We start from the raw sequence: 15,455 nt of genomic DNA on the forward strand, positions 1-15,455 counted from the left end.
ATTGCCACCATCAAAATCATCACCATATTATTAACAATAGTACCACCGTTGTTACCACCATCACACCATTACATTATCAACACCACCACCATCATTACCTACCACCATCACCACTACTAATGGCATCATTGAAATTAACACAATAAATAACATACCTCCTTTACCATCACCATCAATAGCCACACCATCATCAACAATAAACCCTTCATAAATAAAAAGATCATTACCACCACTATCACCATCATCAGCAACACCATCAATACCATCAATACCAATTGTTACTGCTACGTCACCATCACCACTTATCAACCACATGATCACCATTACTAACAACAGCATCAACCATTACATTGACAGCACCATCATCCTCACCGCCATCACAAACCAACAGCAAACCAATGGCATCAGTATGCGACCACTCTCCCTGCCTTCCTCACCATCACATCACCAACCCAGCACCAGCTCCACCATTTCATCAGCAATCACACCTTCAGCATCACCACTACCCCATAGCACTGTCAGTCATACAAGCATCACCAGCACTGTCACCATCACTACCACCTGTCCACTGCACAACCGTTACCACTGCCACCACCAGGACCGCCCTTCAAGAACACCACAATCACTGCCTGTCCCCAGGGTCAGCACATTACCTTTGCCATGAGTAACCTCACGTGACCTCGCCATCACCACTACTAATCGTATAGAATTAAATTATTGTATGTTGTAAGTTTTTTTTTTTTTGCGGTGCTGGGGATCGAACCCAGGGCCTTGTGATTGGGAGGCAAGCACTCTACCGACTGAGCCATCTCCCCAGCCCTATCACCACTACTGACGCCTCATCAGATCCAGTGTCATGACTGTCACAAGGACGGACACTAGTGTGGCACCCACCATCACCAGCACGCAGGTCTTGGGTCCCCACCAGGCCCCGGGCAGTGTGGGAAGGCCGGTTCTGCAGGAGGCCTCAGCATCGCCCTCACCAGCACGTGGCAGTTTGAACCGGGGCAGCTGCAGCCTCACCCCTGCCTGCCACACCCCTGCCACCTCCCCCTCTGGCATCTCCCAGTTCACCTGACTCCCAAAGACCCCGCGCCTCTGTCACTGCACCACCCCAGACTGCAGGCACTTCCGCACCTGAGCTCAGACAGGAGGAGGAACACCCAAGCACTCTGGCCTCCTAAGGTGAAGGCCTTCCCACACCCGAGTCGGGGCCCTGCAGTCAGCCAGTCATGGCCTCACTGCCGGATGCCAGTGCCTGACTCCGCGGCAGCAGCAGAAGGAGCTGTGCTGTGGAGGTGGCGCCCATCCCGCAGGGCCCTCTTGTGGTGTAGACCTCTGCAGCCACACCCCTATCCTGGCAGGCCTTCTCAGGTTGCTGGGGTCAATCTGGATGTGAGGGAGGCTGGTGGGCTCTGCAGGGTCACTGTGGGGGGGTCAAGACCCACAAGGCTGCTGTGAGGCCTCAGGCGAGCAGGGCCTCCCTCCCAGCCTGCTGTTCTGTCTGAGGTCTGCCCGTCTGGGCTGGCAGAGAGCCTAGCTCTCTCCTTCCACACCATACCCCAATGCCACCCCGAAGGCCAGACAGCTCCCTTGCATGCATCTAAAAGAGGATGGGGACGTGGGTAGGGGCTGTCCAGGAAGCCAGGCCTGCAGAGGGCCCTGCTCCCTGACTCCCACCTCTGGGCCTTTGCACACGCTGTACCAAAGTACAGCCAGGGTGCCTTATGCCCTGTTCCCAGGTGAGCTCCAGGTCACCTCTCACAGTGAGCCCAGCTCCTGTCCCCCTGGGAAGTCCCCAGCATGCCATTCAACCATGGCAGCAGCCCTGTTTACAGAGGCAGAGACCAAGGCTCAAGGTGGAAGCGCACTTGCCCATGACCTCTTTAGTAAGGAGTAGGGCCAGCATTTGGGCCTTGCTCCTCTTGCCCACTGGCACAGCCATGGGGGGCAGACAGGAAGTGTCTAAGTGGAAGGCTTAGCAGCCTGGGGCAGGAGGGGTGGGCCTGGAGAGCAGGCCCCAGGAGGTGGGGAGGGAGGCTGGACCAGCCACACCTGGCTGCTGTCCTCCAGTGTGAAGTACCTCCCAGCCGCACCTCATGGGGTTGCCACAGGCCAGACACAGGGGTAGGGCTTTTTCTAGAAAGAGAAAGGAGTAGGGGGTGAGGGAGAGGGCCTGCAGGGGAAGAGTTGGCAGGGGCAGGGGGCAGGGGAGGAGGGGGCGAGTGGAGGGGATGGGGGCGGGCGGCAGGCAGGGGCGGGAAGGGGCGGGCGGCTCCGGCGTGCTGGCAGCCAGCAGCCTGCAGCCGCCCAGGCGCCAGGCGGGGCGGGCGGCACCTCCCTGGACTGGGAGGTGCAGATGCTGTCCCCTCCGCTACAGCGGCCCTGGAGCGGGTTCCCCTGTCCTGAGGAGACAGGCCTGGGCCTGCAGAGCTGATGTGGGCAGAGTCAGACCCTGAGCTGGGGGCCCAGCTCAGACCCCAGCTCGTGGGACATGGGCCCCAGCAGCCCCCTGTGGGAGACCAGCAGCAAGTCCACGCAGGCCTCAGCGCTCTGACATCTAGTCCTCCCTGCACAGGGCCCTACCCATGGGGACATGGCTCACCAGGGGCAGGCATCCTGCTGTCCTGTGTAAGGGGTGGCACGCAGGAGCACCAGGGGGCAAGTCCTTGTCACGCGGTCACATGTGCTCAGGGACTGAATGAATGAGTGAACAGTGAGTGAGCTCCCTGTCCCCAGAGGGGCCCTATAAAGATGGGCCCACCCGACTCCTGCATGCCGTGAGGACCATGTGGACAACGCCTGAGGCCTGTCCTCTGGGGCACACACTGGGAGCAGTCCCACAGACTGGCTGGATTGGAGTCACCACTTTGGAAGATGAAGCCTATGGAGAAGAGGGCCCAGGGCGGGTACAGAAAATCCACGGAGGGAAGGCCATGCAACAAGAGTCTCCTCCGAGCCTGAGGAGGCTGCCCCTGGGCAGCAGGAACTCGCGGCCCCCTTCAGGCCCAGGCCTGTCCCTCCAGCTCTTCAGCCTGCCCCCAGTCCCTCCAACACAAGGAGGCCCAGGACCACCAGAGGGAGACTTCAGAGACACGGGAAGGAGCTCGGGCTGGGGCAGAGGCCAGCCAGAGGTCTCACCTGAGTGGCTCTCCATCCTTCCTGGTCCCTAGCCCCACCCCAGGAGAAGCCAAGTGCATCCTCCCCTCCCTGCTCCCTGGCTCACCAGGGTGTGGAGGCCCTTCCCAGGCTACCAAAGAGGCCTCTGTGCTGGGCCCGTCCCCCACCCTTGCCCCCCCTCTGCCAACTCCTCTGCCCCATCAGGAACCAGCCGGCGTGGGAGAAATCAGGCTTGGAACCAGCTGTCGACAGCTACCTGGGGACCCTGCCAAGTCTGCCTTCCGCTCGCCCCCGCCTGCCCCCTCACTGCCCTCTCCAAGGGAACCAGGACAGTAGGGGAGGGGCTAGGCTCTTAAAGGGACCAGGATGCTCACTTGGGCAGGGAGCAGGGATCCAGGAAGGGCCCCCTGCACAGCTGCATCTGACCTGGGCCCTCTGCCAGGAGGTGGGTACGTAGGAGTGGGAAGAGCACAGAGCTCACTGGAACGACCCTCGCTCTGGGCAGGTCAGTGGACACTGGGGTCTCAGTCTCCACATCTGTAAAACTGGCTCACAAAGGACCAACAGGCAGACAAAGCAGACAGAGAATCTAGCGGTGCTGGATTAGGGTCAGGCTCCAGGGCAGGATCAGGTGTGGCACAGACCGCGCCGGGTCCAGGGAGCTCTGTGCCAGGAGGACAGGAGCAAAGCCAGGGATCCTCCAGCCCTGTGGAACAGGAGCCTACCGCAGGACTTCTCAGAGCCTGGACAGTTGACGTGTGTATGGCCCCAGGAGCGGCCGGGGCCCTGGCCTTTCCCAGAGCTCTCCCCTGGGCTGGCGTACTAAAGCATGAGGAGGCCCTCAGGCCTCTGCCCTGACCTGAACAAGCCCTCGTGCTGGGCCTCCGGCGGACCACTTTTCAAGAGGAGCAAGATGGTCCCTGAAGATCTTGCCAGCTCTGACTTTTATATTCTGCAAAACTCTGGATTTTTAAAAGGTTTAAAAAGACTGTAAAATACTTGGAACGTCTCTGTATGAAGCTGGCAGGGAGCTGTCCTTTCAGCACCAGGGAGCTCAACTCTCGAGGTGGGCAGCTGGCCTCCACCAGCTCACCAGCCTGGCCCCCATCACCCACCCACAGCTCCACCTCAGTCTGCAACAGGCTGGTTGGTGTCCCCTCTTTATACCACCACACCCTGACCCCAGGCCCTGTGAATGTGACCTCGTTTGGAGGTAGGGCCTTTGCAGAGGTAACTGGGCTAAGGATCTAGAGAGGAATCTTAGTAGACTTAAGGAAGGCCACAGACCCAGGGGCTGATGTCCTCATAGGAAGAGGAGGACACAGACAGGGACAGGCCCTGCAAAGACTGAGACTGCTGCCAGGCAGCTATAAACAGGGACCTCAGGACTGTCGAGAGCCCCAGAGCAGAGGGAGGCAGGAAGGAGTCCACCCCAGAGCCTGTGAGCGAGTGCAGTCCTGCCCGTGCCCTTCCTTCAGAACTGTGGGAATAGATTTCTGTCGTTTGAAGCCACCCAGTCTTGGTAATCTGGGTGGTCTGTCAGCAGCCCTAGGAAACTGACAGCCTTCCCCCAGCCCCGTCCATGCACCCATGGGCTCATCCACAGCCCACCTGCCCTCCCTCCTGGTCACCGTCCAGCATGCACTCAGACATCTGTCTCTTCCTCCCTCAGCTGCCCAGGAATCACCCTGTGCTCCTGAGCCTCTGCCTTGCACACCCTCTGCCCAGTGCCACCAACAGGGACCCACTCGGCCCTCAGCTGCTGGTCATCCAGCCACCACTTAATAAGAAACCATTATCCACCCTTAAGAGGCCGCGCCTACTCTGGGGCACTGATACACTGCATGTGACTGAGGGACAGTACTGGGGTGAGCTACAGCATGAGTGGCCTCCTCTGGCTTGAACCACCTGGGAACTCCCTGTCTCTCACCCAGAACTGCCGCTCCCAGGCCTTTCCGACACTGGCCAGGCTGGAGCAGAGGTGTTGGGGAGCAGGAGCCCTTGGGCTGTGCTGCCAGGCCAGGGTTCAGGGCCAGGTGATCCAGGGTACCGGTACCCAAGAAGGTGGGTTATGAAGGGGAGCAGGGACTCCGGTCGCTTAGGGCCCCTGTGTGTAGATGCTGAGCCCCTGGGCACCAGGTGTGTGTGCAGATTACTCAGATTACTCAGGGTGAGGTAGGCGGAGGGTCTGCACTGGGGGTGGAAGACTCCAGCTCATTCTTTCCAAGATCAGTGTGTCACATTGTAGACTGTGGCATGTGGCTGGAAGAGGAGGTGGTCCCGCAAGCACATGACACATATATGGCGCATGTGAACATGTATAAGTCATTCCAGTTGAGACATGGAGTGCTCAGCCAGTCATCAGGGTCAGGGCTTAGTATGAGTCCAGGTCCAGGGCTCAGTGTGTGGCCAGGACTCAGTGCATGAACAGGGTCAGGGCTCAGTGTATGTCAAGGCTTAGGGCTCAGTATGTGCCAGGATCAAGGCTCAGTATGAGTCCAGGATCAGTGTTCAGCCTGTCATCAGGGTCAAGGCTCTGTGTTTGATCAGGGTCAAGACTAAGCTGTGTCCAGACTCAGGGCTCAGTGTGTGTCCAAGCTCAGGTCTTAGTGTGTGACCAGGCTCAGGGCTCAGTGTGTGGCCTGAATTTGGATGTGGGCTCTGTAAGGTTGGGGTTTGGGTATGGATCCTCATTATTATGGATTTAAGAGGTCCCTTTGACAGCTGATGGACACATGGCTGTCTTGGGACCCTGTGCAAGCCTCCCCTGCACACAGCATTCCTCTCAGACCCTTGAACTCCTCCACCTGTGCACCATGTCACAGGCCCACACTGGCACAGGCCTGATCTGCTCCCTGGTGCTCAGGGAGAGGAGTGGCCACCGGCCATGATGGGAGAGGCAGGGCAGGGGAAGGTGCAGTCAGACCTACACCACAGCCTCCAGCCCTCCCTCTTAGACTCTGCTGTCCCATACTGGGACAGAGGCCTGTCACCATGAGCTCTCCGCTGGACCACAGGCCTCTCATGGCCTCAGCTGTAAGAGACAGTGCACAGAGGGCAGGCCCAGGCTGGGTCGAGGCTCCACTCAGACGGCAGCAGACAGCCATCTGGGACCCTCCTGTGGTCACAGAGGCCCTGACCTGTGATGGTCTAGTTCTTTGGAGCCTGGGGGCACAGTCCATCTGGGGTGGTGGGCAGGTCATAAGCACCCACCACAGCGGCAAGAGTAGGGGCAGGTGGAGGCCAGGCCAATACCCAGTGCCCCTGGGCTTGCCCGCGGTTCTCCTGCCCCAGAGCAGGCAGACTCCAGCCACATGAAAGGAGGTTGAGGTTCCTGGGCAGAATCTGCCCAGGCTGCCTACAGGTCCTTCTCGGCCACCCTGGGTCAGGGGCAGTCTCTCTGACAGCCCTGAACCGTCAGAAATGTGGGCGGGGCTGTCCTGGCAGGTCACTGGTTGTACCAGCTTCTGTAGAAAGCAGGAAGGCTCCTGTCCCCGAGGGCTAGCCTGGAGGGGCCAGGGTACCTGCAGCTGCAGCAGCTGGTGGGCAAGCAGTCCTGAGGGAGGGTTCTGGGGGTGGGGCCTTGCCAGTGTCAGCGGGAGACAGGCTGGGCCTACAGCTGCAGTACCACCTCCACCCCCGAAATTACAAAACTCCAAGAATTCTGAAGATGGCCACCTGGGGACAGGAAGCGTGGTGATATTTTTCTTTCTGCATCTTTTCCTGATACCCTCTTTTGCACAAAGAGCTTATACCATTTGGAAAACCTAAAGGAAGCTATTGGCAGCAACAGAAGCTGGGGCCTTGGCTTCCCAAGTTGTCAGGCGTCACAGCCCAGCTTCCAGATCCAAGGCAGGAAAGCTGGCTCCAGACAGGTGAGGTAGCATGTCTGGCCCTGCACACTCCCACCACAGGGTCTTTGCACAACCATTCCTCTGTCGCAATGCTGTTCTCAAACACCCCTGTGCCTGCATCCACCTGCCACTGACCCTTCTGGCTCCCCTCTTTGGCAGATGGTGTGACTCAACATTTTAGCCTGGCCTGGTTGCTCCCACTCCACTGTCCCTCCTCACTGGGGACAGGAGGAAGCTGAGGGCTCACACAGCAGTGACTCAGCAGAGGTCACTGGAGATCAGAAGGTGGGCAGATGGATAAGCAACTTCCCGAACTATCCCATCACACCTCCCTCTGCCAGCACCCATCCCGTCCGCCCTTCCCGGCCTCCCTGTGCCTTTTGAACTCCTGGCTGAGGCTCTGGCTGTGCCTCTCCTGACACCCTTCCTCCACCAGCCACTTGGGACACGTGTGCACAGCGGCATGAAGCACTGCCCCTACTGCCAGCCCCGGGGTGGGCTGAGCGCATCCACCCACTGCCCGTCTGGGGAGGGGTGCAGGCAGCTGACCCCGCTCTGCTGGCGCCGTTCCCAGCGCACACGGAATCCCGAGGGCCCAGCCCCAGATGCTCTCCAACCTGCTCCTGAGGTGGGAGCCTCCGGGCCTGGAGGGCGTGCTTCTGGCCCTGCACACACTTCCTTCTGATGACGCGAGGACCCTCCTTGGCCCCACCACCCCCGTGAGTGATGGCGCATCTATCCCAGCAGCTCCAGGCCCGGGACGAGCGTCCCACCTGTTCTTGCTTCTGTGGAGACCAAGAGCAGCCGGTGCCTACAGAGCGGGTAACAAGGACCTGAGCCCATGGCTGTGCTCCCAAATTCCCCCAAGCTGCCCTGGTCTGCAGATCAGCCCTCCTGGCTTCTCAGCGCCTGGCGCCCACCCGCACACTGAACACCAGGACGTGGCTCGCTCCGAGCCTGGAGGAGGCAGGACCCCGCCCCTCCTCACCTGCGCTGTGGACCTCCCTGGGAAGGGAGCAGGAGGCAGGCCTGGCCAGCTCCGGAGCCAGACCTGGGCAGGAGGCCACTACATGGTAAATGGGGCACGGCGACCCCCCCACCGAAAACCTCACTCCAAGGGAGCCCCCAGCCCCAGCCCCAAAGCCACCAAGCCCAGAACTTACACATCTGTCTCATCCCACAGGATACAGGTCTGGTTGGTGGTGCCCTGGGAGAGAAGAGGCGGGTCAGGATCACCTACCCCCGCTGGACGGCCACCCACTGCCTGGTCCCCCAGGGGTATTCCAGGCATGCTGTGCTTTACAGGGAAAGAACTGAGGCCCAGAGCAGAGGTGGCACTGGTCCAAGGTCATTTTGGCTGGCTTGGCCCCACCACCCGCCCACTGTGTGGCCTTGGACAGCTCTGTTCCCTTGAGCCCAGGTTAGGTGTTTAGTCCTTACCCAGCCCTTTTTGTTACCATTGGATAAGGGAAAATGGTAGCAGCACAGAGGCTGAGCAAACCCCAATGTCACACAGCTGGAAAGGACAGGGCCACCATGTCCCACAGCCCTGGCCTGGGGCTTGTGGCCTGACACTGCCCTATCCTGTGTGTGTGACCTGGACGACTTGACTCTGGGGTCCTGGCCCTCAGCCCATCCGGGAACAGGCCATGGGGCTGCAGGAGCTTTGACCCTAACCTCCCTGGGGCCCTGGGTGAGCAGTGATGGCACCAGGTCTCTTCTGCAGCCAGGCACCCCGCAGGCTCCACCGGGGGGGTGGACCCGTCTCTGTCCCACGGGCAGCAGCTGCAGGAGTCCAGGCGTCCCAGGTGCCCTGAAGTTCCAGAGGCCCTGAGGGCTAGGCCTGCCGTCTTCCCTGAGGCTCCAGCACAGGTGTCCCCCCGTCTTTCCAGCACAAGCGCACCCTGAACTCGGTGGGGAGTGGGCTTCCCAGGGGAGTCAGGAGCTGGGAGCGGAGGGCGGGGCCCCACCAGTCCCAACCGTGGCCGGCTTCTCAGAGCATCCTGGGGGAGGGTTAGAGTTCCATTTCTGCACCCCTGTCCAGCCACGGTGCCACCCTGGGCAAGTCACTACACCTCCGGGCCTCAGTTTCCCCAGCTGTACCAGATAAACGCAGCTCCCTCTCAGGGCAGAGCCTGAGGAGCCTGGGCACAGATGTGCCAGTGTCAGGGCACCGTGGGGCACTCACGTTGTACATGTGGGCAAACTCGATCTCCAAGGGGGTGAGCAGGGAGCGAGGCGGGGGCTTCACGGTCACAGAGATGACCTTGGAGTTCAGGACCGTGGTGTTCCTGGTGGGAGCCACAGAAGCAGCAGTCAGGGGCTGGTCTGGGGCCTGGCCTCCCTGGTGCCGGCCCCTCCACCCCTCCTCCAGGCCTCTGGGCCCTTGCCCTCCTGGCCCTTTGAGGCCAGCCTACCCCATCCTCCTCCTCTCACCCTCCCAGGGCCCCCCCATGTCTCCTATAAGGGGCTCCATCCACCCCACCTGCCCACCTCTGCAGGGCCAGGAAGCTGCCCAGATTCCGGTAAAGCACGGTGCCCACCACAAACACAGAGGTGTCGTCAGCTTCTGGAAGAGAGCACACGGTCACCCGTGCCCTTGCTGCCCATCTGCAGGCTCCGCACAGGGAATCCCTCCCACCCACAACAGCACTTGGCCGGGACCTGGGGCAACTGCCCGGGTCTCGGGTGGAAGGAGAACTGTGCCCCTCCGGCAGCGATGTGAATGGGGGTCCCTGCCACAAGTCCAGCCAGTCCCCTCCCCCTGCAACAAACCGGTCCACCTGTCACTTAGCTCAGCCCGCTGGGGCTCAGGGTGGCCCCCAGGCACTGCCTTGCTGCAGGGGCATGGACTCTGGAGAGCCAAGAAGTAGCAGGGAAGCAACCCTGTCCCTTGGGGAAGTGAGCTGGACCCAAGAAGGAACTTCTCATGGTGATGGGTCCTCCAACTCCGGGGCCCGAGTTCCCCCCAGTCTCTGCCCCAGCGGCCCTCACCGGCCAGCCCTGTGGAGAAGACACTCTTGGACACGGTGACCCTGTCCTCTGGCACCTTGGCCCAGTCGCCTGTGGCCCGCCAGCCCTTCATGGGGAAGCTGATGTCCGAGGCACTGCTGGCTGGGAGCTTATGGATGCTGAGGACTGAGCATGGTGAGGGGACAAAACAGAGACACGTCACATGGCCAGGAGCCTCAGCCTGGGGAGCTGGGAGCAGGCTGGGGACAATGGCACAGAGGTGCCCAGGGCTCTGGGGGAATGGGCCATCCATCAGCTGCTGCCAGCTGCCACCTCCCAGCCCCTACTGTAACCCTGGGCACCACAGCTGCAGATTCCAGCTCCCAGTGCACCCTGGCCCCACATGGCTCCTCACTCCCAGGTGGGCAAGTCCCCATAGGGGTCACAGATGGGGAGCCAGAGACCCAGAGAGCATGATCCAAGAGGGGACTCTGCCCAGCCCCAAAAGTACCGAGGCCCAAACTCTGTATCCATGGCCCAGAAAGGGTCAAAGGTGGGCTCAGGCATGGCTCTGTGGCTGTGAGTGACCCGCTTGGCCCTGCCTCCCTTCTGGGTCATGGCCTGCCACCTCCCAGCCTGTGACCTGCCCTCGCGTCTCCCCCACTGTGCAGGCAGAGACCCACCTCTCAGGCACTGAAGGAGAAATGCCGCCCAGGGGCTCAGCCTCCCACCCGTCCACTCCGAGCCCCCTTCATTCCTGGCGCACCCCAGGCAGGCACTGCCCACTTCACCGGGCATCCCTGGGCCTGGGGTCGCTCACGTAGATGTGGAGTTAGGGGAGCGTGAGAACCTCTGGTGCCATCCTGGGGCTCTGGGGCCCCAAAGGCTGCCCCTCCCTGCCCAGCCTAGCTCAGGCATGGCCGGCGCCCCAGCTTAGAGGCAGGGCAGTGGACCCTGGCTGCACACCCTGGCTTCGCCTCACCGGCCTTGGCCTCGTGAGGTCACCTGGGGACAGAGACAGCCCACCCCTGGAGGCCAGTGCCCAGCACAGTGCTGGGAACAACGCCACGCTTGCGGCTCCTCTGAGTGCCGGCCGTGTGCTGGCTGCTGGTCTGCAGCCTGAGAGGCACAATGGACAGACGGACCTCTCCTGGGTCGCCCAGCGTGGGATATAGACAGGACAGGGTGGGGGTAAGTCCTCCTATCGAGGCAGCTCTGGACAGGCCCGGGGCTGAGGAGGGCACATCCCTGGAATAGGGAGGAGGAGGAAGAGGGGCCGAGACTGGAGCCCGTGAGTAGGGGCAGAGGGCAGGCGGCGGGCCAGGAAGGCCCGGCTGTCCTGCCAGGGTAGGGAGGAAAGGGACAAGGGTGCTCACAGGGACCCTTTCAAAGATGGTGCTGTCCCAGCAGTGGGCAGAGGGGAGGCATGCAGGCCAAGGGAGCGGCGACCTCACGGTTCTGGCCTGGCCAGGGGAGCGGGACAGGAGCCCCAACCTGGTGGACATGAAGGCAGCAGGGCCCCGAGCTGGAGCCAGGCCGGGCCAGGCTGCAGGTGGAGGCCGGTCCTTGGCACGTGGGATTTTAAGGCCTTGAGAAGGTGAGGGACAGGTGTGGGACGGCATGGGGGCGGGAAGGCGGGGAGCCTGGGCCCCCTGTTCAGGTGGACGGGAGCTGCCAGGGAGGAGCAGACAGTCCAGCCTGTGAGGTGGAGGGCTGGTCTGGAGAAGGGAAAGGCAATGGGGAGGGGGCGGCTGCCAGGAGTCGGCAGCCAGGATACCGAAGGCACCAAGACGGACCACAAGGATTTTCTTGTGTTGTTTTCAACCAGGGGTGCTTACCCACTGAGCCACATCCCCAACCATTTTTATCATCCATTTTGAGACAGGGTCTCCCTGAGTTGCTTAAAGCCTCACTAAGTTGCTGAGGCTGGCTTTGAATTTGTGATCCTCCTGCCTCAGCCTCCTGAGCCAATGGGATTATAAGCATGCACCACCATGCCTGCTGACCACAGGGTTCTATGGTGGACATCACCAATGACCCCGACGGAGAGCAGAGTGTGTCTGCCTGGCTGGGTGGGGTGAGTGGGGAGAGTGGAGAAGGTACAGGAGGTTGGGTGGCGGGAGGGCCAAGGCAGGACGTCTTCTGCTGGTGACTTCCAGTTGTCACGGGCATGCAGGGCGGGCCTGGGAGAAAGCTGCACCATGCAGTGGGGCAGGGCAGCAACCAGAGGTGCTGTGGGCACTGCACTGATCCAGCTGGGAGCCCGGGCAAGTGATGGGGTCAGGCAGGGGTGGGGAGCACCAAAGGGAGGACACAGGGTTGCACTCAGGAGCCGGACCAGGGCACGCCCCAGGCCCCAGGGGACTGAGGGGTCAGCATATGGGGGCACCCGGGTGAATACTGCATCCCCAAAGGTCAACAGGTTACTGATGAGGCGTTAAGCTACCCTGGGTTCCCCGCTGGGTCCTGGGTTCTGAGCACCTGGATTTAAGCAAGCTGGGGTGGGAAGAGAATGATGTGGAAGGAGGCCCAAGGAGGGAGGAGGACCTGGCCCACCTCCATCCCAGGGTCCCAGGGCTATGGGAGGAAGCCAGGCCTGCCCCTGGAGGGACCAGTTGGATGGTGCTGGGCCGTGGGGGCTCTTCTGCTGATGAGCAGGGGTCCTGGATGCTCAGGAGACGGGTGGAGGGACAGAGGGGTGGGGTCCATGGGGCACTCATGTACATGGGAGGTACAGGTAATGAGGCTGTGAGGAGGCCAGGGTCTCCCTTGGTGACGAAGGCCTGGCTCTGCAAGCCCACAAGCTCGGGGCAGGCTGCCAGAGGCAGGAGTGCCCCTCCAGGGCCTGGCCCTCCACCAAGAAGCGCTGGGGCAGGAGGGCGGAGGGCCCCTTCCACCCTGTCCCTGGGTGGCCAAGCAGAAGCCCGGCCACCTGCACCTCAGGAAAACGCAGCACTCAGAGCACCTGGGAATGGCGGCCTTAGGCTGAGGCCACTGACTGCGTTTGACAGGTGGCCTCCCCAGGACGACCCAGCTCTGAGGTCCTGAGCACCCTGAAGAAAGCCACACAGCACCAGAGCCTCCATCGCAGGAGATGTGGCACCTGCATGGCCAGGACCACTCTGCACCTGCGGCCTCCAGGACAACATCACAGGGCCGGAGGGCCCGGCTGGCCCTAGCAAAGCTCAGCTGGCCAACCCCCAGGGAGGGGCCACTGCCTCCCGCGTGCTTCTAGGTCACGGTGGGGCCAGCGCTCCCTCCTAGGTTCCCCTGGGGAGGCTGACCACAGCAGGAGGGCTGGGGACTGTGGCCTGAGAGGAGGTCGGAGGACCGAGGGGAGGACCACTAAGTAGAATGAGCGTGTGTTTGCCAGGAGGGCTGCCGCTGACCTCCAGGGCGGGCCCTGGCCAGTCTAACGTGGCCCTTCACATCCTATCTACAGATGGACGCCATTAGAATCCTGTTTTTATAGAGGAAACAGGCTCAGCCGGGCTGTAGAGCTGGGAGGTCCAGCCCCTGACAAGGTGCTCCTGGCTGGAGGCAGGTTCCTGGGTGTGACCTGCTGTGCAGCCTCCGGGCCCTGGCCCGGGACTGGGACTGCCTAAGGTGCCCATGGTCAGTGTGATGATCCCAGAGCTCGGGGACAGAAGCAGGCCCAGAATGGATTCCTGTCGCCCACCCAGGCCCTGCCTTTCCGTGTAGATGGGAAAACGAAGGCAGAGGGCCAGCACAGGGCTGCAGGCAGGGCGTGGAGGGCCAGCAGAGAGAGGGCACTTACCCAGGTTGTCCGTCACCTGGTATGCATCCCTCAAGTCCTTCATGCGGAAGCCAATGACATCCACGAAGTCCTCCACCAACCGGAAGAGCTCCTTGGCATTGGGGCCCATCTGGGGAGGGCAGTGGAAGCTGAGGGAGGCACAAGCTGCCGGGGGACGCGCCGCCTTCCTGGACCTCCCCACCCCTCCCCTTGCCGTTTCTTCTTTCTCTGGGTCCCGCTGGTCATCTGCCAGCACCGGAAGGAAGCAGGGCCAGTGAACCCTGGCATCCACCCGACTCTGTGGACAGGATCACTGGGACCCAGAGAGGCTGCTGGACGTCATGGGGTCCCAGGCTGGGACATGTCTCAGGGCCCAGGTCAGGGGCTGCGCTGGGACAGGTGCAGAGGCAGACTCGGGGTCAGCCTGTGAGGAAGGAAGGCTGAGTGCTCTTCCACACGAGAAAGACCTGCCACTTCACGGTCCTCTGGCCACACACCATGAGGTCAACTGGTTCCTGTGCTGCCACCAAGCCCACTGGACAAGCCATTGTCTTTCCAGATGAAGAAACTGACTTGCAAGGTCAAGTGGTCTCCTAAAGCCATGCACCCAGCAGGAGGCGCCCCCGGGCTGCCTGCACCCCTCCATACCAGCTGGGCCTCCTCCCACTTGTCCCGGTTCTCCTCTGCTAGCAGGTTACTGATGATCTGCACGAAGTTCTGGAAATAAGAAGGCCACCAGGAGAGGACAGGCATGGGTGTGCGGCCAGGATCCGCTCAAACCCTCATCCGGACCAGAGCTTGGCTGTGACCAGCAGAGGCTTCCTCACAGGTTGGGGACTCACAGCCCCAACTACGGCCAGGGTTGCAGCTCAGCCTCTGACTGGGTCCAGGATGGCTTTCCATCCACTTTGCCAGTCACCCGCCCCCTGGGTGGTCCCGAGAGCCCACCTGCACGTCCCCGGGTGTGGGACTGTAGTAGGCCCTCCGGAAAATCTCCGTCATGTTCCTTAGGACGTCGATGGTGGACAGCAGGTCCCCGCTGTAGCTGGTCCCATCCTGGGAGATCTCCACCAGCGTCTGGATGACCTCCGAGACCCCCTCCCCAGGCAGCCCTCGCTGAGCCTTTGCCAGGTGCTCCCGGGTCTGGGAAGGACGGAGAGGGCTGAGGTGGTCGCGTCCAGGCGGGTGTGGGGCCTGCCACGCTGGAGGGCCCCGCAGCCCCCTCGTGTCCAGGTGGGCGTGTGGGGACAGGCAGAGGAGCCCGGGCGGCGGCCTCACCATCATCTGGATGTTGCGGTAGTCAATGGAGACGCAGCGGATGTAGGTGGGTGGCTCCCAGTAGGCGATGCCCTCCTCGTCCAGCTCACAGCGGCGCAGGATGAGGCCTGGGGACCTCCCACTTCTCAGGCGGGGCTCAGCGCCCAGCCCAGGAGGCCCACCCCGCTCCCGCCTCTGGCCCCACCGCAGGGCGCCTCCCGGTCCAGAACCCGGGGAGAGCGGCACCCGGCCCCGTCGGCATCCGTGGGATGCAGGGCCTCGCGGCCCAGGGACGCGGGGTAGTTCCAGGGGCTGTCTGGCATCTGGATAGACGGCCTGAGACGTGGCTCACCCTCTGATAGCAGGAAGTCCTCAGAGGAACAGGGACAGCTGACAGTGCACAGGAGGTGACAGCCACGTGGACTGTCACGCCCTGTCACCCAGCAGGAGCCACAGAGCGGCCTGATGCCACATGCTGGCCACTGGCTCAGGGTAGGGTCAAAAGTGAGGGGCCT

At 61.9% G+C, this 15,455-nt stretch overlaps 1 protein-coding gene across 8 annotated transcripts in view; it reads right to left on the reverse strand.

The window, feature by feature from the left end:
• Adgrb1 (adhesion G protein-coupled receptor B1) overlaps window positions 1-15,455 on the reverse strand; it is a 74,158-nt gene that overhangs the window by 34,437 nt on the left and 24,266 nt on the right. For 7 of the 8 annotated variants that reach the window (XM_047565475.1, XM_047565464.1, XM_047565467.1 and 4 more), the window contains 8 exons: window positions 14,962-15,068; window positions 14,632-14,826; window positions 14,332-14,400; window positions 13,705-13,813; window positions 9,969-10,112; window positions 9,468-9,543; window positions 9,163-9,265; window positions 8,138-8,181 (listed from right to left, as the gene is read on the reverse strand). In XM_047565475.1, the coding sequence (XP_047421431.1) occupies window positions 8,138-8,181; window positions 9,163-9,265; window positions 9,468-9,543; window positions 9,969-10,112; window positions 13,705-13,813; window positions 14,332-14,400; window positions 14,632-14,826; window positions 14,962-15,068 (847 nt within the window). The remainder of the gene's footprint in view (window positions 1-8,137; window positions 8,182-9,162; window positions 9,266-9,467; window positions 9,544-9,968; window positions 10,113-13,704; window positions 13,814-14,331; window positions 14,401-14,631; window positions 14,827-14,961; window positions 15,069-15,455) is intronic. The other variant, XM_047565470.1, reaches the window with a different exon arrangement.

Source organism: Sciurus carolinensis, chromosome 1 (genome assembly GCF_902686445.1).
Source record: "Sciurus carolinensis chromosome 1, mSciCar1.2, whole genome shotgun sequence".
Lineage (NCBI taxonomy): Eukaryota > Metazoa > Chordata > Mammalia > Rodentia > Sciuridae > Sciurus > Sciurus carolinensis.